The following is a 26,569-nucleotide window of genomic DNA, read 5'->3' as shown; positions in this document are numbered from 1 at the left end:
TTAGTTCAGCCACTAATCAACTTGTCTTTTCCTTGTTTAGCACGTAATACAGAAACCCTAACTCTATGTTCTGAGAGGATCCGAGATCCATCAGCAATGGCTGAAAATAAGAGCAGAAACTTAGTATATATGATTGGCAGACAAAACATTGAATCAAATCATGTAATAAGACCTGAGAAGATATATGTACTTTGTTTTTAACAAATGAAACAAGACAAGAGTTGCAAATTAAACTTGGCAACGCAGAACTTTTAAAGTGTTTTTACAGTGAGACAACACTAAGACAAGAGACTAATTAATATACAATTTAATAAACTGAGAATCTATATTTTGTGCTCAAGTCATGATCATACTGTCTGACTGAAAAATCGTCATACTCTTTACTCGATTCTCTTCCCTAACTCTGGCTTTCTCTTTGATGTTTTGAACTTGCAACTGAATCTTGTGGCTAGCCATCTCTTCTTTCTCCATCGTCACCAGCCTCTCTCCACTGATCTCACCGAATATAACTTTCCTTCTCAGGTCTGGATTGCTGCTGTCTCCCATGTTGAAAAGAATGGATCTGTACTTTGCTTTTTGAGTCCCTCCGAAAGAACCTAGTCTCTCAAACATAGCAGATTCAACCGACGCAGCCACACTCCAATAATCGCAAGAAACCACTCCTTCCTTCATCTCAACAGCCACTTTAGACAAGGACTTGTGAAGCATCTCGCGCACTTTGTCTCGGTTAGAATCCCCCGTCGTCCTCGAAATCATCTCCTCCTCCACAAGCTTCTTCTCCTTCTTCACAACCGTCCGATCACGAGGTCGTGAACCCTGTTTCCTCCCCGTTGCGTAGAGATATCTGAGCCAAAGAGAGTAAAGAATCTTTCCCTCGGACTGGATTCTAGGGTTTCTGTGCTCCGTGAAAAGGCCGTGACTCTTTCCAATTTGAGGGTATTTGCGATCGATGACCATCTCGTAAGCAAGCGACTCCGGAGCTCCTCCCAAACGCTTTATGGCTTCGACGCACCTAGAGACCGCAGGAGAGTTCTTAGCGTCTCCTCTCGAAGCAGATTTTGCAGCTTTAGTCGCAGCTTCAAACAGTTCTAAGAACTCATGCTTCTCCATCCTTCTCTCTCTCTTTCTCAGCGCGAGTGAGAAAATAGGGTTTGTAAGCAACGAATGTAGAGAGAAAAGATTGGTTTGTTAGAAAGTGATCTCACGTGTTTACATATATAAAGAGAGAGAGAGAGAGTATCGTAAACCAAATCCTCTGATAGATTTGCTTTTGTTTCTCTAACACACGTTTATTTACTTGGAACTCAAGCCTCTTCAAACTTTCCTTTTCTTTTGTTTCTGTTTCTAACCGTTAATAGGATTTTCCATTTTCTTCAACATTTATCTTTTCAAAATTTTATTAAATTAATATAATCTTCTGAGATACAATTTTCAAATTCAATGTTGATTTTTGGTTATGATCTATTTTATCTGGTTTAATCACATAACGCGGCCGTTTAGAGATGACTAAATAAACCAGTTTATATAAAGAGAAATTGGGAAAATCGTTAAAGACTGTGTGATCTTCTATATTAAGAGAGATATCTAAAATCAACTCCTGATAGGATATTTTAATCTACCCTTTTTATCTACTTGGTATGCAACTCTCACGGACTTTCCTTTTCCTTTGTTTTTTCTATTTTGTTCTAAATCTACTCACCAAATCCATGTAAATTTCTTTTGTCCTCACAAATTTGATTTAGTAAATAAAATAGCCTTCTGAAATAAAATTTCCAAATTATTAATGCAATTGGTTATTGAGTTATGATCGTGGTTCCAAAAATCTGTTTAGATGGTAATTCGGTCATATCTGAAACATTTTTTAAAAATCTAATTTATACAATTCATATCAGCTTAAATTGTTTTTAGTTGGTTAAAATCAGTTAAAATCAATTTAAATTATTCTAAATATGTTAAATTAAACAATAATATTAGTATAATCCACAAATTTATCTAATTTTTGTTTGTTTTGTATATCTAATTTTGATAATTCACCATAGTAATAATTAAGCTATAAAAAAAAATGTCTTGTATAAATATAATAAGTCAATAATTTGCTAATGCTCAGTAAGAATGGTTTCACTATTTTCTCATTTCGACTAAATTTTAAACCGTTTTTTTTTCCTTTAGAAATTGTCTCGACTTGGGAGTTTCAACGGTTCTGTTACTAAAAAAATCAATTTATAACTAAAAAAAAATTGTTTTTATTGAAGGTATGTGTACTAGAAGAAAATAATTGGTACTGTATTTGAATAGAAGTGTAGGGATGTGCTAGAGATTGCTAGCGTGTATAGGTTATTTGTCCGTGACATATCTCAGAATCGTCAGACACCGAAAAAGACGCAACTCTGATTATCCTGACTTAGTACTACACGTAAAAATTTCAAACTTTTTGCACATCGATTCATATATTACATTACTCCATTACATTTTTCATAGAAAATGAAAACTAGTATATATAAAAATAAAAGTTATGAAGCACTTGAGTCTTGAATCTTGATTAGTGCAGCACCAACTGGCAGAAACTTTGGATAGTTGTTGATAAAAGTTAGTAAAAACTGGACCATACTTTAGCCCAAAATACAGATTATAGTGTACACTTCGAATAGTGTTACAAAAAAAAAAGACGAACACCTGTAGTAGAATATTCTGAAAGAATATTTTAAACTTAAAATGAAAAATTGTATATAAAAGAGAATCCCGAGAAGTTATACTCTTGAGAAATTGTAAAACGTTTGTTTTTTAATTGCCTTAATTCCTTTTTAATATTTAAATTTAATTATCTAACTAAGTTATATTTAAGGGAAAATTTGGAGAAATACCTTTACATGAGATTATATTTTGAAAACTACACTATCTTTTTATTTCTTTGAAAACTACACTTATTCATAAGTGAAATGATTAAATTGACCAAATTTAATGTTTATATTATACAACATTTAATTTACTATTTTAATTTAAAGCAGAAAAATGTGGTTAGAAAAATAAAACATTTTTTCAAAAATAAAATACAACAACAAAAGAAATGGAACCCATAGAAGAAAATATAAAAAGCAAATGGTGCATTGATGTATATTTTTTTTTTCTACTACAATTTGTTATTTACAAATTTTTTTCTTCTTTGACTAGATTCTAGAGAAGAAATGATGTTTTATGATCTTTCTAAATCTAGAGCACGTAATAAATCTAGCAGTTTTAATTTCTTAACATATTTTTTCACTGTTCTTAGCAAATGTGTGTGGTTCAACTCATTCATCTTTCAATGCCGTAAAGATACCAAGAATGAACAACACACAGTTTTTTTTTTAATTTCAAAACGTTTATTTACAACAAAACACACAGATAATAATATTTTCCAAGTTTAATTTTTAGTTATATACTTCCTAAATTAATAGTATGATTATAAAAAATTACAAATTAAAACAAGGATAAAAACATCTTATTACATGTAACAAAGTCTAGTTTTCTAAAAGAAAAAAAAACAAGTGTATTTTTCAAATTACAAATCACAAATAAGGTATTTTTCAAATTATCTCTTTATTTAAAGACTACACTAAAATACTAAAATTCATTTTAAAATATAATACATTGAGGGATACTCTTATTTATATACCAAAATTAGTGTTGATTATCAAAGTTTCAAAAAAAAAAAGTGTTGGATTTCTATTTTCGCTTTGCAATATATATATTTTTTTGCTTTGCAATATTGATAACAGAAAAAAGGCATTGTTGTACCATTAGGAACAGAAACCAAAGCTTGAGTTGGGAGTTGGAACTGAGAAACGGACGACGCGACTAGGGATGAAACTGAATTCGTCAAGAACGAGAAACAGAACCCTCGAACCCTTAACCACAATTTCATGTTCGGCCCTGTTCGTTTGGCTGTCGCTGGCGATAGCGACTAGCTGCAGCGATTAAATATCGCTGTTGTTGTTTGTTTCAGTATCGCTGACATAGCGATAGTCGCTAGCGATAGTTGCTCGATTGTTCGGCTAGTAATCGCTGCCGCTAGCGACTGATCTGCTGCTAAGTTGTTTGTTATGCTATCTCTATGACTGAACGTTAAATAAAATTACTTTAAACTTATAAATGACACAAAAATATAAATGCAACCTCAAATAAAATATTATAGTTTCATAAAGACAAAGTCTAAAGTAAATATAAAACTTAAATAAAGCATTACAAAAGATTTTTTTAGTATGGCAAACGACATCCTCTACCCATCTCATTTGTAATGTAGTCATGTACACCTTCCATAGCTCTATTACCTGTTGGTTCATAAGGAGTATATCCATCATGAGCATGATCATCACTACTATCATCACTACTATCATCAGGTGATTCATCTTCATCATCATCACCATCACCATGAGAAGTATCACCGTCAACATTATCACCATGAGCATGATATTCTTATATTCTCTCCCAATGAACAAAATCAAAATCCTCTCGATGTGAATCACGTATGAAATTATGTAGTGCCATGGTTGCAACAACAAGCTTCATCCACTTAGTCAAACCAAGCAGGACAAATTCAGCCATGAAATCAAAAACCAACCAAACCAAGCAGCACAAATTCAGCCAAAGAATACACTACAAGAAAACACAAATTTAACGACGGCCAAAATCGTCGTTATTTCCTCGTAAAAGAAGAGTTACGAGGAAATGGCGATAAAAGAAGTTTCGTCGTTATACGTTTGTCGTAAGAGAAGATTCGTCGCCATTTCTTCGTCCATTAGCGAGGTTATATTTTCCTCGTAAAGAAGAATTAAGTTTTCCTCGTAAAAACCACGTGGGCTTTCCACATAAAGCGGTCGTTGTGCTTCCTCGTAATAAACTCGAAAAGGATTCGTAGTAAAAGACCCGCAAAAACCTCTAAATATATTCGTCGTAATAAAAACGTAAAGAACACGAAAATATTTCGTCGTAATTGAATCGTAAAGTATACGAAATAGAATCCACGTAAAATCCTCGTTAATAGTTCCTCGAGATTTTGTCGTTAATTTTCCTCGTTAATACATCGGGAATTAGCGACGAAATTACTTTGTTTTCTATTTACTGAATTTATAAATAAAAATAAAATAAAAATTATATTTATTTAATTTATTAATAAATTTTTAATTGAAATTAAATCGAATAGAAAAATTTTTTTTGGCCGAATCAAAATGAAATTATATAATATATAAATAAGTTTTGAATTTTAAAATACAATAACAAAAAAAAAACTAATGCTGCATTGCCGCGTCGTAGAATTCCTCGCTCCTTCTCGAGAGATCTGCCTCGTTGACTTTCACGGATGTCTCGCCTGGAATGGGGTTTTGTTGTTTCATGGTCCTGAACATGGCCTCCCATTCAGGATTTGTGGCCGCTATGACGTCCAAGAAGTTCTCGAGACCACTCATACGAGCTGTGAACGACGTTTTTGTCGAGGCCAACTCGTTTTGTGTCGACGTCAGCTGATGTTGTGTCGTCTCCAACACGTCGCGCAGCTGAGATACTTCATCATCCCGTCTCTGGCCATAAGAGGAAGTCGCTCTCGGAACATCGTTGACGGAACCAATCCCCAACACACGTCCCTTTTTCCTAGGAGCGACCTTAAAAAACAATAAAATATATATTAAAATTTAAATTTTAAAGTAAAATGGAATGAATAAAAAAGTTATATAAAATTTACCTCCTCGTAAATTCTATCCACTTCTATTGTGGATAAGACGACGGGTGATCCGTCGGCGGACTCCTGCGCCAGCTGGGTCTCACGCTCGTCAATACGAGCTGCCACATCATTGTAGATCTTCTCAGACTTCTCATCTACAAATCTGCCCGCCTTGTTCTTGTGGGTCCGATCGAAAAGTTCCATAAGAGTCGGTAAACGTCCCAACTCCTTGGCCTAAAAACAGTTAAGAAAGTTTTTATTATATATATATATATATATATATATTAAAAATCAAAAAGTTAAATATTTAAATTACGTACCATTTCCAAACGGACGCGGGCGTGTGGCTTTTGGCCCGTACTATGTTGCATCGCCCTATGGCCGTGCTCATCTACCGAGTTACGGGAGGCGGAGCAAGATTGGGCGACTCTCATGGCATCATGATCCCTCCAATAACGGATGAGGCCATCCCACACGTCCGTGGTGATGGTTGAGGGTTTGCCCCGCTCATAGCCCTTCACGATCCAGTCACCCTTCCAGTTGGAGACCGTGTCCAACAAACGTTTCTTCGCCTTGTCGATAAACTCTTTCCGCACCTTCTCAGTGACCCCCATGGACCAATTAAATTTTTGCTGCAAAAAAAAAATATATTAATAATTAGTTTAGAAAAATAAAATTTAAAAAAAATATAAATCAGGAATAAATTGTAAAAACTTACAGCGTAAATCTTGAACCACGTCCTTCTGATGTAGATCGGAGTGGATTTCCAGTTGGGATGTGCCATGGAAAAGTAACCTTTAATCGTCTCGGTTACTTCTGTTGCAAGGCAGTTATCAACCCCAAACCTGAAAAAAAAAACAAATTTAAAGTTTTAAATATTTATTAAAGTTACAAATGAATTTAAAAAAATTAATGTAACATACATACCAGAGAGTTCCGTCAGGTCGGTCGGGGTCTATGATCGGTAAGCCTTCTCTGCCTGGCAAACCGAGAATGTCCTCAACAGTGTACTGAGAGTAAGGACAACTCGGTGGCACCATCAAATCAGCATGAACCTGATTGGCGGGCATCTGAGGAGGCACATGAGGAGCTGGCATCGGATGAGGAGCTATCGGAGGAGGCACATGAGGAACTGATGGCGATGCCGTAGAAGAAGGCGAGACTCTCTGAGAAGATTGAGTCTCGGGGACGGTCTCCTGCTGACCCGAAGAACCGGGAGCTGAAGAAGAACCGGGAAGTGAAGGTGGGTCTAACCGACTACCCGGTGGACCGAACATCTGCGAGTAGTGAGCAGTACGCTGGTGCTTGTGAATAGTCTGCAAAATTTAAATTTCTAAATTAAAGAGTAAAAAAAAAATTATGAACAGTATTAACTACGTAATTAATAAAATTACGAAACCTAAATTTTCTAAACTAATTTCGTAAACTAAATTCCCTAAACTAACCACCTAATCTAAATTCCCTAAACTACTTAGAGAGGAATGAGAGACTTACCATGCTGAGAGGAAATAGAGAGGCTGTAGAGAGGAAATTGAGAGGAAATGAAGAGGGCCTGCGGTTTCGCCTATATATAGGATTACGGTTCGTCGAAGATTAATCGCAAAATAACGAGGAAAGACAGAGGCCCGTCTTTCATTTCGTCGCAAGGCCCATGCAAATTAACGAGGAAATACAGAGGCCCGTGTTTTTTTTGCGAGGAAATACAGAGACCCGTCTTTTATTTTACGTTGTTCTTGCGACGATTTTTGTTTTTATCATCGATTTTACGTGCAAATGGCGAGGCTTTTTTTGCTAACCCCTAAAATCTTAAACCCCAAACCTCAAACCCTATCTTTCTTATCTCCAAACCTCAAACCCTATCTTTCTTATATTTCTTATCTTATACTTCATATATTTCTAACCCTTTAACTTCAATATATATATTTTTTTGAATTTGAAAGGTTTAACACGTTGAAAAACAATTTTACAATATCTTACGTATCAAATATGAAAGGTTTAATATGTGTTTCAAATATCTTACGTATCTCGTCATATGTGTTTCCAATATCTTTTTTCTCTTTTTTTTTTAAGTTTATATAAAATAGAAAATAATTTTTTTTAGGGTTTGCACATTTGGGGTTTAGGGATTTGGGTTTCATTTTAGTTTAGGGTTTATATTTACCGACGAATTAACGACGAAAAGTAAAATAAAAAGCGAACCTCGCTCATTCCACGTAAGTTCACGAGGCTCTTACGACGTTTTCATCTTACGTGGAATAAGCGAGGTCCGCTTCTTTTATTATAAAGTGTCTCTTATTCCACGTAAGTTCACGAGGCTGTTACGACGATTTTTGTTTTTATCATCGACATTACGTGCAAATAACGAGGCTTTTTTTGCTAACCCCTAAAATCTTAAACCCCAAACCTCAAACCCTATCTTTCTTATCTCCAAACCTCAAACCCTATCTTTCTTATATTTCTTATCTTATACTTCATATATTTCTAACCCTTTAATTTCAATATATATATTTTTTTGAATTTGAAAGGTTTAATACGTTGGAAAACAATTTTACAAATTTTGAATTTGACATATCACACAACAAATCAAACACACTCTACAATTTTGAATTTGGCGTATCTCGTCATATGTGTTTCCAATATCTTTTTTTTTTTTTAAGTTTATATAAAATAGAAAATAATTTTTTTTTAGTTTATATGAAGTAGGATGGGGAGTTTTAGGGTTTGCACATTTGGAGTTTAGGGATTTGGGTTTCATTTTAGTTTAGGGTTTATATTTACCGACGAATTAACGACGAAAAGTAAAATAAAAAAAGCGAACCTCGCTCATTCCACGTAAGTTCACGAGGCTCTTATGACGTTTTGGTCTTACGTGGAATAAGCGAGGTCCGCTTTTTTAATTATAAAGCGTCTCTTATTCCACGTAAGTTAACGAGGCTATTATGACGTTTACTGTTACCGCGGAATATGCGAGGTAATGTATTATAAATCGTCGTAAAATTCCCGTGAGGTAACGTGGAAAGTACGACGACTGTCTCTAAACCCCTAAAACGAAACGCCAAACCCCAAACCACATCTTCTTTATCTTCTACTTCATATATCAAACACTTCTATCCTTTAACCTCAAGCAATTCATTCTAATCCAAACCGAAAATTATAAAAACACAATTCCTTTACTTATAATTAATGTCGATATCTTATTTATAAATAAACTCCCATTATCTTTAATTATATATAATAAATCAAACTCATACAAATATCAAATACATTAATCGGATTCATCGACATTCTCGTCATCACTTGAAACATCATCATTTTCATGAAACTCGTCTTCAACAGCTTCCTCCGTGGGATCTTCTGTAAGATCTTCATACTCGTGATTATGAGGATCAATGAGAAGGATGTCATCAATTTCTTGTTCAGGTTCATGAACTTCATTTATTTGTTCTTCTTGCAATGGTGGTTCTTCTCCTATGATGATTCGTCCTCGAGGTGTAACTTTGATCACGGCTAACCAATTTATACTCGACTCTCTCATCCGAGGGTATGGAAGGAAGCTAACTTAGTCTGCTTGTGAAGCTAAGATGAAGGGTTCGAATTTGTTGTACCTCCGGCCACCGTTGACATCTACAACACCGAATTTGTTCAACCGAACACCTCTATTGACGACGGGGTCGAACCATTCACACTTGAAGAGGACGCATTTTAGCTTCAATATCCCTGGGAATTCGACTTCAATAATCTCCGTCAAGATTCCGTAGAAATCTGTTTCTCCTTTCACACAAATTCCATAGTTACTGGTTGCCCGCTGTTTACCATACTCATATGTGTGAAAAGTATAACCTCGTGTGAAATACATCTGTGATGTGGTGATCTTTACAAGTGGAGATTGAATTACTTCGTGTAACCACTTAGGATAATCTGCATCGTCGTCATAATCAACCTATTTAAAAATAAAAAGAACGTTGAAATACAAATCATTCATGTATGAAAATTTTAAAAGTATTTGATTAATACCTGATTCTTCAACCACTTAACAAAGTGTTGATCTTTTCTTTTGTCTACGTCACTTGTGGATATACCAGGAAATGTTTCTTCGACTTGTGAAACAAACATGCTGTAAAATCACATTTTACATGAATTAATCTCTCTCAATTATATAATGTATACTCAATTTAAGTTACCTTTCAAAATAACGCATCAATGGATCCTCGCAATTGAGTAGAATATAGGTGTGTGCACTATGAGCGTCTTCTTCACTCGACCACCAAACCTGTTTTGATTTCCCACCAAGTCGTCCAATCTGGCTAAAGATTTCTGGAACACCAACAACTGCATATGTGGGCGCAACGCCACCATCATCATATCTTCTTGGAGCTCTTCTTCGGGTACGTTCTTTTGACGCAAAGTAGTACGATGTGAAGTGAGAAACTTCTTCTGTCAAATTTCCAGCAATTATAGAACCTTCAACTTTGGCGAGGTTCTTTGCTTTTCCCTTCAAATATTTCATGGCTCGCTCGTACTGATACATCCATCCGTAATGTACCGGTCCACGAAGCAATGCCTCATATGGGAGGTGGATAGCTAGATGCTCCATCACGTCAAAAAAGCCTGGAGGAAATAGCTTCTCCAAGTTGGACAATAAGATAGGAATGTTCTCCAGAAGCTGTTCTACGACTTCTTCTTTAAGAGTGCGTGTGCTCAAATCCCTGAAAAATGCTCCAATGCCTATTCCAAAAACAATTAAACACATTGTTAGTCAAATATTATTATTGTAAACTAAACCAATTTAATATTATTGTCCTATTGTAAACTACCTGCAAGTGCTTCATGTACGTTTGTTGGAAGTAGCTCCGCAAATGCAAATGGCAGAAGTCGTTGCATAAAGACATGACAATCATGACTCTTCATCCCAAAGAACTTTTGACCCTTTTCAACACATCTTGAAGATTTGAAACATACCCATCAGGGAACTTCACTTCTGATGCCACCCAATTGAACAAAACCGACTTTTTTCTGAAGATAATCTAAAAATTGGAACGGGAACTTGGCCATTGCTTTTTATATGTAACTCACTTCTTGAGCAAATATCCGGCAAGTCCAACCTCGATTTTATGTTGTCTTTTGTCTTCCCTGGGACATTCAATATTGTATTCATGATGTTCTCAAAGAAATTCTTCTCTATATGCATCACATCAAGGTTGTGGCGCAGAAGAAGATCCTTCCAATATTGTAACTCCCAAAATATACTCTTCTTGTGCCAGTTGTGATGAACACCGTAAGAATCAAGCATATTACGAGGGACATGCCAATTACCACCCCAGCGAACTATTTCGTTAGCTCCGTAGTAGTCGATTTGCGCTTCAATTTGTTCTCCAGTTAGATATGGAGGAGGAGTGTCTCTCACAACCTTTTTGTGCCTAAACAAATTCTTGTTTCTTCGGTACGGATGGCCAACTGGAAGAAATCGACGGTGACAATCGAACCAACTTGTCTTTCTACCATTCTTCAGTTGAAATGCATCTGTCGTTCCATTACAATATGGACAAGCTAATCTCCCATGTGTAGTCCATCCAGACAACATCCCATAGGCAGGAAAGTCACTTATGGTCCACAAAAGCATAGCTCGCATCGTAAAATTCTTCTTCGTTGAGCAGTCATACGTCCTCACCCCTGTTGACCACAAATCCTTCAACTCTTTTATCAGTGGTTGTAGGAAAACATCAAGTGACCTTTTTGGATGCTTCGGACCGGGTATTAATATGGTCAAGAATAAAAACTCCCGTTGCATGCACATCTCCGGTGGCAGGTTGTATGGCGTAAGAAAGACTGACCACAATGAATATTGTCTCCCTGACATTCCAAATGGACTAAATCCATCTGTGCATAATCCGAGGTACACATTCCGGCTATTGCTAGCGAAATTCGGATGTACTTTGTTAAAATGTTTCCAGGCTCTTGCATCTGATGGATGAGTCATCTCACCATCCGTCTGAGTATGCTCGGCATGCCACCTCATCTTTCCAGCAGTCTGCTCCGATTGGTACAATCTGTTCAATCTATCTGTAATTGGTAGGTACCACATCTTTTGGTACGGTACCCTATTACGTCCCCTTCCTTGCGGCTTGAATCGTGGTTTCTTGCAGAATCGACATTCTTCCAACTTCTCATCATCTCCCCAGTAGATCATGCAGTTGTCGATGCAAACATCTATCATCTCCAAAGGCAACCCAAGACTATAAACCAGTTTCTGAATCTCATAATAAGAATCAGCAGACTCATTGTCTTCCGGCAAATACTCTTTAAATAAATCTGCCCATTCGTTCATGCAACTTTCAGGTAGATTGTGATCAGTTTTAATATTCATCATTCTAGCAGCCAATGACAATTTAGAGAGACCTTCTCTACAACCACTGTAAAGTAGTTGATTTGCCGCATCTAACATTTCATAAAACTTTTTTGAATCTATGTTAGGTTCTTCATCTTCATCATCATGAGCTACGAATGCATCAGTTACCATATCATGAACCCTATCATAATCTACCATTGTCTGATCCTCCTGATGGTAACTATGTGCATTATGCAATTGATGATCAACCGGTTCTTCTTGAAAGTTGCTATTACTACTACTAGCTTCATTCTGATCATAACTATAACCTTCTCCATGTTGAAACCAAATATAATAATTTGACGTGAAACCTCTATTTATTAAATGCTTCCAAACATTTTCACGATTTGCCAACTTTGAATTGTTACATTTTCTACAAGGACAGAATATTTTACCGCTTTCTTGGGCGAGCGGTGTAGAATCTGCTTGATGCATAAAACGCTCCAACCCAGCAAGATATTCTTTCGTCACTCTCCCGTTAGCATCTCTATGCATATACATCCACCTCCGCAACTCGAAAATATTTCCCAAGCCCGACATTTTTTTCACGTTTTTTTTCTTGTTGGTGTGCTTAAAATTATGTTCAAACCTCCATATTTATAGAAAATTTTCGAATCTGGTAGTTGAATTTTGCTACGAATTTACGACGAAATATTAGGTTGGTAGCAAAAAAAACGTGTTAAGTTGGTGGATTTCTCGTTCTTTTCTCGTAAGTTATTTCCTCGTAAAAATCATGCTAATTTTACGACGAATTTGCGACGAAACACATTTTTCTCGGAAAAACCACGTCAACTTACGACGATTTTACGAGGAAACACATTACTCGGTATTTTACAAGGCCGTTACGATGAAACTTTATTTCCTCGCAATTTCATCGTTAAGTCAACATAATTTCACGAGGATTAGTTTTCATCGTTAAATTTCCTTGCTAAAACTGTGTTTTCTTGTAGTGATAATTAACAAAAAAAAACTTACGTCATTAGTCAATTTTGACATCCTTGTTTAAGAGTGATTCCTCCTAAAACCTAGAAAGGATACAAGAAGGAGCAACAATAAACATCAAAAACAGTGCGTTATGTATTCATTCACAGAAACTCAACACTAGCACAAACATAAGAGCAAAACCGACAAGCTTGGCCGCGGCACAAAGCTCCTTGGCCGCGAGAGAGAATCGAAGTGGAGTACTGAGAAACCCAACAAGCTTGGCCACGAGAGAGAATCAAAGTGGAGGATTGAGAATCGTTACAGCTTAACGGCAACAAGAGAAATATAGAAAATATTAGGTTTAGGTTTAGGTTCATTAGTAGTTTCATTAAAAAACCAAGGGTAAAATTGTCATTTAATGGGTTTATTATTAAAATAATAAAACAAACGCTGGAAAAAATAGCGATTGAAAATCTTTGTCGCTGCCGCTAGCGATTAGCCGCCGCGTTTGATCGCTCGTACAGCGATAGGTAAACGAACAAGAGATTAGCCGCTGCCGCTGATCGCTGCCGCTAGCGACTGACAAACGAACAGGGCCTTCTTCGATTCTCACAAAAACAATAAAATCTTGTTAAGCTTTTTAATACTCATTTTTTTGCTATCTACACAAATACATTAACTAATTATTTTGTTTATGTTTAATACCAAACTGCATTTATTTTAATATACAAATATTTTTTTTGATTAAAATAGATAGAGTTCCAATAATAAAATGAACATAATTTTAAAAATTTGTGTATTAAAATAAACAAAATAGTTGGTTAAAATATTAAATATAATAGTAAAATTTTTAAATATTTAAAAAAATTAACAAATTTAGTTGAAGTATTTTTTATGAAATTTACTCTCTTTTTTATGTTCTGTAGTCTAAGTTTTCACCAAGTCTACTTGTATCAGCTACTTACCCTTTTGTACGCATGCTCACTCTTCTCTTCTTCTTCTGCGAGTAAAATAAAAAAGAAAAGCTGTAAACAATCTCTCTCGAGCCCCTTTCACCGCCAGTGACAGATCAGGAAGAATCTCACAGTAAGAAAAAACACTTAAAAAAACTTTTAAGCTCTCTCATCTCTCTTCCAGTCACTTGGTGGGTCACTATCGTTTTGCTATTTGTCCCCTTTCAGCTTTTTTAAACTCCAAACTGCGAATATTACCTGTTGAGTCTCACTCACACTCTATCATCTTCTTTTAAGCTCACTTTCTTCTTTGCTTAAGCTCTAATAATCAGAGTGACTTTTTTTATTTGTTCCACTGTACAATTGTCGTTTTGCTCAGTTCCAACTGTCTACTTTCTTTCCCTATCCTCGCAAAACTAATGCTAATGTATGTACGCACTCATCTTCTCTGCTTCTCTTAAAAGAGATTGAGATTCTTCTTCACTAGCTCCAAAGTTTCACAAAAGCTCGTACACTCTTTCTTTTTATTTTATTTTTACAGAATCAGAACTGAAAGAAAGTAGTTTTGTTTCTTCTCTGGTGACTACAAGTTATGGAATCTGAAGCGATTTGTCTCTAAAGAAGACATTGTTATCTCTGTTTTCTATCTCTCTGAGCTTTTGTCGGTTGTTAAGGTTCCGTTTGAAATGACGGGAGAGTTAACGGAGACGGTGGATAAAACGGCGACGTGCTCGGCCATAACAGAGAAACGGCCAAATAGACTAGGCGGTTGCGTCGGTGTTTTCTTCCAGCTCTTTGATTGGAACCGACGTTTTGCTAAAAGGAAGCTCTTTTCTCGCAAATCACTTCTTCCTGGTTAGTGTTCTCCTCTCTCTGTCTCAGTTTATCTACGGTTGTGTCTGAATAATATGAAAGAGAATATTTATTTATTGCATTTTTTTGTCAGGGAAACAAGGTTCAAAGAGGTTTGGTAGGGATGAGAAAATGCTCAAATCTAAGCTTAATCTGGTGATTACTTTTCCACCCTTTTTTTTATAAAGCTTATATAGTTTGAATAGAGTAGCAACACAATCTAAAGTTGTTTACTTTGTGTCCCTTTTATGAAGATTGATGATGAGAACAGAGGAGGTTTCCCTAATCGAGGTGAAGTTATGGAGCTTAAGAAGCATGATATGAGACCTCCTAGTTTGGTAGCACGTTTAATGGGGCTTGACTCAATACCATCTAACCACAGAGACAAAGGGAAGAAGAAGAAGAAGAAACCATCACATCAGATTCAGGACAACAACAAGTGTGGTTTGTTTGGTGAGGAAGAAGAAGAAGAAGAAGAAGAAGAAGATAATGGTATTGATAAGTCAAGGCCACAGAAGATGCAGAGAACAACAGCAGGTGTGTGTGATAGGCGTGGTGTTATGGTGAAGAAGTTTGGATCAGAAGCATTGCAGATTAAGAACGTTTTGACCCGAAAGTACAATAGCCATCATCAGCATCAGAAACTGGCTTCTCCTCCTGTTAGAAGCCCCAGGCTTCATAATAGACGCAACTCTAGGTTGATCGATGCTGCTGCTAGGATTCTGGAACCGGGAAAGAGAAATGCTAAATACGCTATTGCTTATCCAGGCTCTTCAGGCGTTACAAGGCGCGAAAATGTAGGGAAAGAGCCAGTTGAAGTTGTTGTTTCACCTGATTCTTTAGAGTTTCAACATGGTTATAATAGCAATAGTGTTGCTTCTTGTAAAGCTTGTGGTAGCTTTGTTGATGTTCATGGTTCTAGTCCCGTAGCTGAAGAAGAATTTGGAAAGAACATGGCGTGTGTTGCTGAATCAACGCCTTTTGAAAGGAGTAAAAGAAATGTGTTTTGGAGAAATCAAGAACCATCTATGTCTGTAGCCTCTGGTAAAGGTAGAGACTTCACAGATCCAATGGAGAAGAAGGCTCCACATCCTGCAAGGTTTCCTTTGGTAGCTCAATCTCACACCTTTCAGAGCAAAAGAGGTTGTTCTTCGTCACCTGTAAATGCAATCAACTGTAAAGAGAAGGACTTTGTTGCCATGAGTAGAGCTTCAATTAGCAGGAATCATCATCACTCCAAGGCTAGATTTGAGAACTCTGATTTGAATGTACAGAGAAAATCTTACACTAGAGTTGAGGAATCTTCTAATAGATCAGGGTTAAGCACTCCAGGAAGGAAGAGAAGGTTAGCTTGTGTAGGTGGTCAAGTACAAGGAAGTAGCTCTATGAGTCCATTAGATGGTGAAAGCACTTGTAGTAATGGTTCCCCTCATAGAAACTATAGCCAACGCTGTAGAGAAAACAAAGGTGTTCCAAGTCAGATGGGTGAAAGTAACCCAAGAACAACACTTGATGCTGGTACTGTGGGTTTGATTCAGCAAAAGCTTAAAGAGTTTGCTTCACAAGAAGAAGATGAAGCCATAATAGGAAGTGCATTTCCCAATAAACAAGCATCTTTGATTCTCCATGAGTTGCTATCTTCAATAGCACACCAGCAGCCTTATGCAGAAACAGCTTGTCGGGTATGCTTAAGGTTTACGCAGAAACATCATTTTAGTATTTTTCTCATTTTCTATTCATTCTTGATTTCTTGATTCTTGCAGAGGAAAGGAAAAACAGAGATGATAGGAAATGCAAACAGTGATTACACAAGCCCTGGTTCTGTACTGGATGCATCTTTCTCTAATGAGAGTTGTTTCTCAAATAGCTTTGACACTATCTCAGGTCCATAAGATTATTATTCAGACATTACCTAATTTCTATGAAAAAGCATCAGTTTCTTGTATCTGAACCTGCTGTTATGATATTTTGTAGTTCCAGGACAGATGAGGCTGCCTCTAGAGCCTGTAGAACCTGATTGGGACGTTCTTGAAAACTCCGCAGCTTCGTTCAAGAACTCAACAAGTAGTGGTAACTATCAAGCTATCTCCAGTCTTATCAGCCATGTCTCTAACGTCCTGAGGTGTTTAAGCAACACAGGTCTCATATCAACACATCAGAGATTCACCAACGCAAGAGAAGTCATACTCCACACCGAGCTGTCACTTGGTACTACTTCTACTACACAAGACAACTACCTCATCGGACCAGAACTCTTGGACGAACTCATGATATACGCCGCTCGTTCTGATAACCTTGTGAATCTCACTGGAGTAACCGGAGGGTTCCTTGTCGATGCCATGATCGAACACTTGGAAGAAAGAAACACTTCCTGCGGATTAAAAAAGCCTTCATCAAATGCTGATGCTTCCGTGCTGATTCGCGGTGTTCTTGAGGATGTTCCGAAGTGGGCAGCATTGGCTCGGATTGATACGGATGAAGTCATCGAAATTGAGATGGAGAAATGGATGGATCTTGAAACCCATACGTTAGGAGTTGGATCAGAGATAGCTTATGAGATCCTTAAGTGTTTGGTCGGAGAGTTAGCAACTGATCTCTTTTAGAACAACCAAACCAAGTAACGTTTTGTCAAAATAAGCATTTGTGTAATTCAACAATATGAATCATATGATCGATGGATCCTGTTTACTAGGTTCTAATCACACACATACCAATCATCAAACCAAAATCAAGAAAAAAGAAACTTTCTCAACCAAAAACCTAAAAAGAATCAAATCAACGTAGAAGAAACACAATCAAATCAAGTTGTGTGACAAATAATGTATCAGTAGATTTGTCTATAACCTAAAATACTCCGACCACCACCGCCGATTGATTTCCTCCCTCCTCCACCGCCGCCATTAATGCCAGAAGCAGCAGCCCTTGACACTTTCATCAGATCTTCGACATTGGCGTAGCTCCTACGCGACATCCCCATCCTCTTCTTATCCCCTCCTGCACTCATGCTTCCTCTAGCGGAAGAAACCGATCCGAAAACGGCGCCGTTCCTGCCCTTAGACGGCGGCGGAGTGAGATCCGTCCTCCGCGGGAGCAGATTCGAGTTAGCCGGGCGGCGATTTTCCTTACGGATCATGGCGGAGAAGTCAAGAACAGACTGAGCCAACGAGCACGACGAGGACGAAGACATTCTCCGCGGACTAGGGTTGTATTTGAACCCAAATCTCGTCTTCTTCTCCGGAGAAACCCTAATTTCGTAGTCTTCTCTTGTAAATCCGGATCTCGTTTGATTCGGCTTCTTGTTCTTCTCTCCGCCGAAGAACCTCTCTTCTTCTTCCTTAAGTATCGTCTCGTACTCTCGCTTCAATCGAAGCTTCGATTCTCGCAACGTCGCGTATTCTCCGTATCTGGGACCTCTCACGAACCCGCAGAGATTGTTGTTGTTATCGGAGTAATGAGAAAGTAGGAGAGACATTGGATCGTCAACGGGAAATAACAGAGGTTCCATCATGCTTGGGTTTGAAATCGTATCCTCCATTTACTGACGTGATCAAAATCTCGATTTTTTTTTTTGCACGGTGTCTTCTTCCTCACAAAGATTGTTTTGTTTCTTTTGTGTTTCGTTCGTAACGGTCTGATTGAGAGAGAAGAGAGCCTCCTTTGAACATTTTTGATGTATGGACGCTTTTACCCTTTCCTTTTTCTTTACTTGTGTAACGGTCTTATTTTTGTGTGGGGCCCAAATGATCTTGTATCAAATAAAGCAAGAGTTATTATATAATTATGATGAGAGCCTCCTTTGGTTCTGGTTTGGCTTATGTTGGCTGGAGTAGAGACATTGTTTAAGATTAGTATAAAGACAAAGAGCATTTGACCAAAAAATAAATAGAGACAAAGAGCCATAAAGAGCTAGTGGAAACGGGGTTAAGAGGTGTTGTCTATTTTACTAAGACATGAATAAAATATAGGTGAAACAGAAGAGCAAAAATATATGACAATGGACTCCATGGTTGTGATCACCTAAAATGTCACTTTGTAAGAATTTTCTCTGAAAGTGAATAACGTCGTGTAATTCATAAAGCATAGATTGGAAACAAACACTGAAACACATAAATGATTTCTTCAAATTATTAAGGAAAACATCAAAAATAAAACCCAAAACAATATGTTAAATTAAAACTAATGGGGTTGTCTCCATAATTCTGCTAGAGTTCTAATGGATGTAACAGCAATTTTCATTGGTTAGCATTTGAAGAAATGTGCACGTTGCACCCCTAAACATGAGGATAAAAATGGTTTTGTTCTTTACAGAAATACTATAATACGGCTTTGTTGTCTAAACAATTTTGAAGGATTGATCAATTGTCAAACTGGTTGATTACTTGATTAGGAATCAGAGCCAAGGCCAGATCTGTGTACAGTCCTATGAAACATTGGACTTGCCCTTCAATTTTTTAGAGGTTATATACGTAGGTATTAACTCACAAAATTGTGATTTTAAGAAGAAAAAAAAAACTCCTCTGAGCCTTAATTCTTGAGATCAAGCAGACAGTTAAGGCGTGTCTAGATCCTCTGTCAAGAGCTCACAATTCTCGTAGGACAGATATAACACTGCTTGAGACATGGTTGAGAAGATTCTAGCGACATGATTTTTTGAAAAATAGGAGCAGCTTTTTGGAAGTAGTAGCAGAATTTTGTAAAGGTAGAGGTAACTCTGTTTTTCAATAAATCCCGGTTGTGGGCGCCTAATTTTTAGGTGTTTAAATTGTTCTTTTCTTTTAAATTATTAATGAAGATAAAATTTAAAAAGAAAAAAATAAGAAGAAAACAAAATTCTTAAAAATGTTTATGGTGATAGATTGTTTGGATAGTTTTCAGATTTTGGTTTTTGGTTTTTAGTTTTTGGCTTTTGGTTTTTAGTTTTTAGTTTTTAGATTTTTGATACAATAAAATTGGATCTTTGTCTAGTGTCAAGTTAACAGTGTAGTTGTAATATCTTTAGATTCAATTTCAGAAGACCAGGTCACACTTTATCTTTATGAGATTAAAATTAAGCTAAAACAAAGTGGGAGTTTTTAAAAAAGTCAATAACGTAAATAACAAGTAACAAGATGAAGTTGTTTTTAAATTGATTTAAATGCGCTAGTCTAGGGTTTCTTCTTTAGGTATGGAAATCGCAAACCAATCAATTATTCAAGTTCAGTTTATAACAAGTCTAAACTCGGATCACTCAGGTTGAATCAATCCACTCTCGTGGTATTGATTCCTTTGCAAGTCGGTCTTGATGCCTAAACTCTCGTTTGGATCAAGACGCGCTAGCAAGCTTTAGAAATCAAGTCCGATATGTTCACAATACATCCTAATATCTATTCTCGCTGACTAGGGATGCAAAGCTCATTCAAATCATATCAAGTTATCAATTAACGGCTAGCTAAATTAATTAACCCTAATTCATGCACTAAGTGATCGGTTCAATGCAAGCAATAAGAACAGATATGAATGTAGACAATCTTAAGATGACTTATTTATGCTTCAGCTCACGAATCCAAACCCTAGAACCCTAAACTAACTCGGTGACTACTCAGACATAACACAAGAACAGAGAAGTATGATTTCTGACTGCATATAATAAATAATAGAAATCAGAGAGTTCAAGATAATCTTCTCGAGGAGATAGATGGAGTCGTCTCCCTCACAAGCAGCAAATCGCCGAAAATAAAAGCTCTCTTAGGTCTTTCTTGCGTAAAAACTAAGGTAGGTCTAAAGTAATAAATAGGAGACTATATATATAGGAGCCACATGCGGCTATAGGAAAGAGATAGGAAATCTAAGGCAAATCCCGAAATATTTGGAAACTTTCTTTTTTATCTCTGCCGCTGGAGCAGGCATTCAGGCTGCTCCGGTCGGCTGTTCTGCGCGAAAGATTCCATTTCACACTATTTTTTTCTTCTTTCCCTTCAGCTGGTCTATCTTTTATTCAATGCAACTCCAGACTTGTAATGACTCAAATGGACTAATAAGACTTGATAAAACCGTGAAAACTATTAGTAAGACCTACATATAATGTGCCAAAAACACAATATATCAATTTTAGTTATTGGCTTTTGATTTTACAGTAGATTTTAGTTTTTGGAAAAACATGAATGGTGATTTTGGTTTTTAGCTTTTGGTTTTCGTTTTAATATTAAAATATGTATTTTAAATTTTGATTTTGTTGTAGTTTTAGTTTCTAAAAAGCTTCAGATGATGATTTTTTAATTTTTAGTTTTCCTATATTTTTTTGAAGTTGAAATAAAAATTAATAATAAAATTAATTTTGTTAATACTAAAATATTACTTACTGTGAAAATAACAAATAACACAAAATATTACCACTTAAAACACATTTATTTATTTAATAAATTATTTTAAAAGAAAATAGTGCAATTTAAAAGTGAAAATAATGCAAACTAAATAGTTGAACCACAATATATATATATATATATATATATATATAATTCATGCAGTTCAAAAAACAATAAAATATTAAAATTTAATTAAAATAGTTATATTTTAAAATCTTCTATAATTCAAATATTATAAAAATATCAATAGTTAGATTTTCAAATTACTATATAATTTCACACATATTAAACAGTATACAATTGACAGTTAGTTTATTATTCAAACATACTAAATACAATTTAAATATATTTTTAGAATTTTGGGAAAATGAATAAAATTATAATTCTATTTTGAATTCTGAATTTAAATTTTTTTATCTTTTTGGGTTTTAAAATTTTAATTAATGAATTTTTTGGTCTGTTATTTTTTCTAAAAAAAATAACTTATAAGTTAATTTTTTTAAAACAAAATAAAAGATTACTAAAAGAATATACCACGAATTTTAGTAGAAAGTGCCAATAGTTAGCAAATGATTCTTAGTAAACATTATTTGTGTATAGTAATTATCTTCTTTAATCTTTTCTTATATAAAAGCATAAATATAGTTATTATTTTAAAAAAAAAATTAAAAAACCAACGTCAGTTTAGAAAAAACCATGAAAAATTGGTTTTTGGTTTTTATGTTGAGAAATGAGTTATTTCCAAAAACTAGTTTCCATACATTTTAAGGAATCTATTTTCAAAATCTTGATCGGATGCAAAATAGTTTTTGGAAAAACAAAAACCAAAAACTAATCTACAAACCCAAAACAATCAACCTCTATTTCTTCCAGCCTTGTTAGGAATATGCTGAAAGCAAACAAAACTGTATTTCCCATTGTTTAATTGGGACACAGGTCTAGCCTCCAAATTCATAACTAATCTATTAAAATTAGTTCGTCCTTGTTCCATTGGTTCAGTTAAGAAATAACACTTTAGTTTAAATGAACTTGTGCAATCTGAGTGAAAAGATGAAGAAGAAGAAGAAGAAGGAACAATCTAACATTCTCAATTTTTTATTTCAATGAATTTTCATTTCTTGTAGAAACTAAACATTGAAGACAAATATTAAACAAATTGAATCACATCAGATCGTAATGTACAAGGAGTACTTCAAGCTTCCGACATGGAGAACATGTTTCCCCAAAGCAATCTTCCTCTTCCCTGTTTCATCAACCACACTCAGATCCTTACACACATCCACCTCAAATCTCACCACCGTCTTTTCCTTCATCCCCGGACGCACCTTCTCGAACGCTAGCAGATGCTTAACCGGCGATCTGTGTACGGCGGGTGGCGACATGAACATAAACACCGTGTGGCTCCCTTCTCTGTTTCCAGCGTTCCTTACTCTAAGTTGGACTTCGAAGGCCTTCCCGCAGTAGGGTCCGACCGCGTCCAGGGATTGGCACTTTGAAGATCGGCAAGGGTGGCTCGCGTCGAGACCGAGGGAGACGAGCCGTGGAGCTTTGATATGCCGGTGGTTGAATTGAGTGTAGCTGATGCCGTCTCCGAAGGCGTACACTGTTTCTCCGGTGTAGAATCGGTAAGTTCGACCTGGATACCCGGTTGAGTTATCGGGTCTCATGTTCATGTTTGACATCGGAAGCTTCTCCACGTACGATTGAGGATACCATGTCGTCGGCAGTTTTCCGCCTAAACCGAAAAAAATAAAAAAAAATTACCGGTTAGTTAGCGAATTATAATCGTAAACCAAACCGGTTGGTTTAGTATGGAGAAGAACAGTGTCTTTCTTACTCGGATTATGACGACCAAAGATGACGTCAGCAATGGCGAGACCACCGGCTTGACCAGGAAACCCGACCCACATGATGCTTGTGATCTTCTTGTCGTTCTTGGCGAAAGTAACGTCTAATCCTCCACCGGACATGATGACTAGCACCACCGGTCCTTTCGCAGCCTTAGCCACCTCAGTCACAAGCTGTTGTTGTTTTCCGGGAAGGAACAAGTCGAGTCGGTCATGGTCCTCTCTTTCAATGGATAGATCTGTTCCCATCACTAGCACAACCGCATCAGCTGAAGCCGCTAAAGAAGTAGCTGAATCTATATCCGCCTCTGTGCACGCCACGTTAGGACAGCCCCGCTGGTACGTCGCTGACACCGTTTCCACCAGTCCTTGAAGTGGTGTTGTGTACTTGCATGGTACACCTGAAGAAGATATAAAACGATACCGTTTTTACAGATTTAAGCCTTAAGTCTGAATCTTCGACACAAATTATCAATTGAGTTAAATTTAATTTTTACCGTGGTAGTTTCCGATCATTGTATCAGTGACATTCGCGTTTGGTCCGATAACTGCTAGCGTTTTAATCGCAGAAGGTAAGAAGGGAAGCGAACCATTAGAGTTCTTGAGCAGCACAATGCCTTGTCTTGCGGCTTCTCTAGCGAGTTCTTGGTTCTCACCTGTGCAAACGTCCTGAGGACCAAGATTACCGTAGGGCTGCTTCTTGGGGTCACCATTGAAGAATCCTAAACGCATCAGAGTTGCGAAGTTGTTTGAAATTGCAGTGTCAACATCTGATTCGTTTACCAAACCGGCCTTGACCGCAGCCATTGCGTGTTGACCAGTGAAATGATCACAATTCAAATCCAAACCTGCCAACATAGATTTGGCCACAGCTTCTTCTGGAGTCTTGGTATAGTGCTGGCTTGCGTACATCACTTCTACTGAATCACAATCTGAAACAATGTACCTAATAACATAAACCCCAAAAAAATAGATTAATCTAACTAAAAAAGTTCAACAATTTAGGGTAATAGACACTTATGTATAATATCTCTTTAACATTTAGGGGCAAGACAAATGTTTCATCCGGTTGTCAAAAACCCTACGCAGTTTTAAACCAGGTAAAAAGTCATTGACCGCGAATCACACCAGAAAGTAGGTCAGGATCAGCGCATGTTGGTTTGCCGTTAACTTGGTTGTAAGAACACATGACACTAGCCACATTTCCATCAACCACACAGCTCCTAAACGGTGGTTGAAACGTATCATCCATATCTTGTTGGTTCACCTAATCCAACACAAATTAAGAAGATATAAATGTATAGCCAATAACAAATATTCAGGATACAAATGTTCTCTTTTTTCTTACCACGGAGTTGAAAGTGTAACGATGGACGCCTTTCCAGTTATCAACATCATAGGCGGTGTAGTGTTTACAGCAAGCGGCAACTTTTAGACGGTTAGGATCTCCACCATCAGTACCTTGAAGACCTTTAACATAAGCCACCGCGTATTTGCTCGTGAGCGTCGGGTCCTCGCCAGGGGTCTCTTGACCTCTTCCCCATCTCGGGTCACGGAATATGTTTACATTCGGAGACCAAAACGTTAATCCAGCTGCTCCAACGTTGTACATTGCCCTCGCCTCCGTTGACACAACCTTAAACCATGCCATAAATAGAAAGTATTATTAGAAGCATGAAAAAGACTTTTGTCTTATTACTGTACCCAAAGAAACAAAATCTTCCATTATGTGTGGGATAGTTTTTTCACCTTGCCAATGGCTTGGAAGAGAGATAAGTTGAAGGAAGCAGCGGTGAGTATGACTTGAGGGAAGCTAGTGGCACCAGGGACTGGACCGGTGAAATTAGAACCACCTCCGACATCAGAGACACCGTGAAGTGCCTCCGACCACCAGTTATAATCTGGAATCCCAAGACGGCTCACGCCGGTAGCTTTGCTCACAAGAAACCCGATTTTCTCCTCCAAAGTTAATCTTCCGACAAGATCAGTGACTCGGGCTTCGGCCTTCAAACCCGTGTTGCAGAATCCGTAACCGGCTAGGGAAGGGTTTCTGGTGATGTCACATGCAAACTCTGGAGAAGAAGATTGGGCGTTCGATGGCTTGGAGATGAGGCAGAGAATACTTAGGAGAAGTGTGGAAACAGAGGAGGGTGCTCTGTTTCCTCTTGTTTGCTGAGGATAACTCATTGCTTTGTGTTTGTCTCTTGTGTTGTGTTTGTGTTTCTCGTTTGTGTGTGTTTTTTTTATCAACAGTTTGACACCACTATATATATACTACTAGAAGATTGCAATTTTAGGATTTGAATTTTAGAAAGTCGTATATGTGCTGGCATTTTTTCTAGATAGAAACTAAAGATGGAGATGCAAATGATAAGATTACTGAGAATAATAACTATATTGCCTGCTATTCGTTAGAAAAGCTAACAAAGAAACTTTATTTTAAAATGTATCATAAATCTGATTCTCCTAAATTCAGATTAGAAACATTATAAGACCGGAATGTACATGGATATTATGTTTCGCTGTTGTAAGAATTTACAGCTTTTTTCTTCTCCAGGTAATAATAGTATGAGATCAAATAGAAGTTCAGGATGAAATTATGAGTTGTCGATATGCTTAGTGATCTAAATTTTATCTTTCTTTTTTTACTAATCCATCCAGATCGACATATCAAATTTTCTATTTTGGGTATTGTTTTGAAATTTTGACAGTTTTGTGGCTTTCATAATTTGACATCAGCAGACATTTTCAGCAACTCTGTTCAGTTGAAAATACAACTGTCTCGTGATATGTTGGCGGCAAATCTACTTTGGACGTGAAAGAAAAAAAGTACTAAAGTAATGTAATAAAAATACAAATTATCAAAAAAGAACAAAGAATTTTTAATTCGCTGTCATGTCTTTTTCTCATACGTAAGGTGAGAAATATATATTTTGCTGCTATAAAACAATAAATTACAGTTTATAAAGGTTATATAAATGAGTTGTTAGCGGGAGAATCGTATTTTGTAGACTTGCAGTATAACAGTTTTCTTCAACATATCAACACCTCTGGGATGAAAATTCATATAAGGTAATATGTTGTACACACGACCTTTCAAAACAGTCCACATAAAATCCATCTGGCTATAACCCTTTTTAAATGAAACTTTTTTAGTAGTTATAGGCTTTCTAGCTGAAGCTTTGAGAATCTAAGGTGAAGAATCAACTAAAAACAAAGAACCAACTGTGTTTTCCACCAGTGGTGCGTTGGGGCGGGGCAGTGGTTTATTGCTTGGAGTTAGTTTTATTATTCCCCTAGTTCAATTCTTATTGGAAGGGATGTTTTAGACCATGTCATGGGTCTAGGGAGAGATTAGGGCTTTGACCTACAATCCTCCCAGTTTATACCCGAACCGAAATTTTCGAACCGAATCTTGACTCCATGAATTCATAAATAAATTATTTATTGAGTTAAACAAAGAGATTAAATAACTCCATGAATTTGTTTATTTACTTACAATTTCTATAAATGTTTTATATCTCTATATCATCGTTTTCAACTGCTTTTGTTTCAGATTCGGGTCGGTTGATTTC

At 36.6% G+C, this 26,569-nt stretch overlaps 3 protein-coding genes and 1 pseudogene across 4 annotated transcripts; 1 reads left to right on the top strand and 3 right to left on the bottom strand.

Moving 5' to 3' along the window:
- Positions 1-199: 199 nt before the first annotated feature.
- Positions 200-1,336, bottom strand: LOC106405167 (transcription elongation factor TFIIS-like). Its single transcript, XM_022703964.2, has one exon. It carries the CDS (start codon positions 1,108-1,110, stop codon positions 337-339), a length of 774 nt encoding a protein of 257 aa, XP_022559685.2. The 5' UTR covers positions 1,111-1,336; the 3' UTR covers positions 200-336.
- Positions 1,337-14,032: 12,696 nt separating this feature from the next.
- On the top strand, positions 14,033-17,497 carry LOC106403194. 2 transcript variants are annotated; one of them, XM_048760797.1, is made up of 5 exons: positions 14,033-14,809; positions 14,901-14,962; positions 15,061-16,488; positions 16,567-16,690; positions 16,781-17,497. In XM_048760797.1, exons 1-5 carry the CDS (start codon positions 14,641-14,643, stop codon positions 17,407-17,409), a joined length of 2,412 nt encoding a protein of 803 aa, XP_048616754.1. In that variant the 5' UTR covers positions 14,033-14,640; the 3' UTR covers positions 17,410-17,497. The 2 variants fall into 2 exon arrangements, with proteins under 2 accessions (XP_048616754.1, XP_048616755.1); XM_048760798.1 differs by having other exon boundaries at positions 14,042-14,809; positions 16,570-16,690.
- LOC106353917 lies at positions 17,453-18,341 on the bottom strand. The gene has a single exon (XM_013793744.3). The coding sequence runs from the start codon at positions 18,339-18,341 to the stop codon at positions 17,631-17,633; it is 711 nt and encodes a 236-aa protein (XP_013649198.2). The 3' UTR covers positions 17,453-17,630.
- A 3,877-nt stretch (positions 18,342-22,218) lies between these two features.
- Positions 22,219-25,380, bottom strand: LOC106403100 (annotated as a pseudogene).
- Positions 25,381-26,569: the final 1,189 nt, after the last annotated feature.

The sequence above is a fragment of the Brassica napus genome, chromosome C6, assembly GCF_020379485.1.
Source record: "Brassica napus cultivar Da-Ae chromosome C6, Da-Ae, whole genome shotgun sequence".
NCBI lineage: Eukaryota > Viridiplantae > Streptophyta > Magnoliopsida > Brassicales > Brassicaceae > Brassica > Brassica napus.
The sequence above is the reverse complement of the archived record's forward strand: the minus strand, read 5'-3'. Positions and strand labels throughout refer to the sequence as shown.

What these genes read in the sequence shown, in the direction of transcription:
- LOC106405167 (XM_022703964.2), bottom strand. Translation starts at nt 1,110, where the DNA reads ATGGAGAAGCATGAGTTCTTAGAACTGTTTGAAGCTGCGACTAAAGCT.
- LOC106403194 (XM_048760797.1), top strand. Translation starts at nt 14,641, where the DNA reads ATGACGGGAGAGTTAACGGAGACGGTGGATAAAACGGCGACGTGCTCG. An exon ending in TCGCAAATCACTTCTTCCTG is followed by an intron (nt 14,810 to 14,900) that starts GTTAGTGTTCTC and finishes TTTTTTTGTCAG; the next exon opens with GGAAACAAGGTTCAAAGAGG. An exon ending in TAGCTTTGACACTATCTCAG is followed by an intron (nt 16,691 to 16,780) that starts GTCCATAAGATT and finishes GATATTTTGTAG; the next exon opens with TTCCAGGACAGATGAGGCTG.
- LOC106353917 (XM_013793744.3), bottom strand. Translation starts at nt 18,341, where the DNA reads ATGGAGGATACGATTTCAAACCCAAGCATGATGGAACCTCTGTTATTT.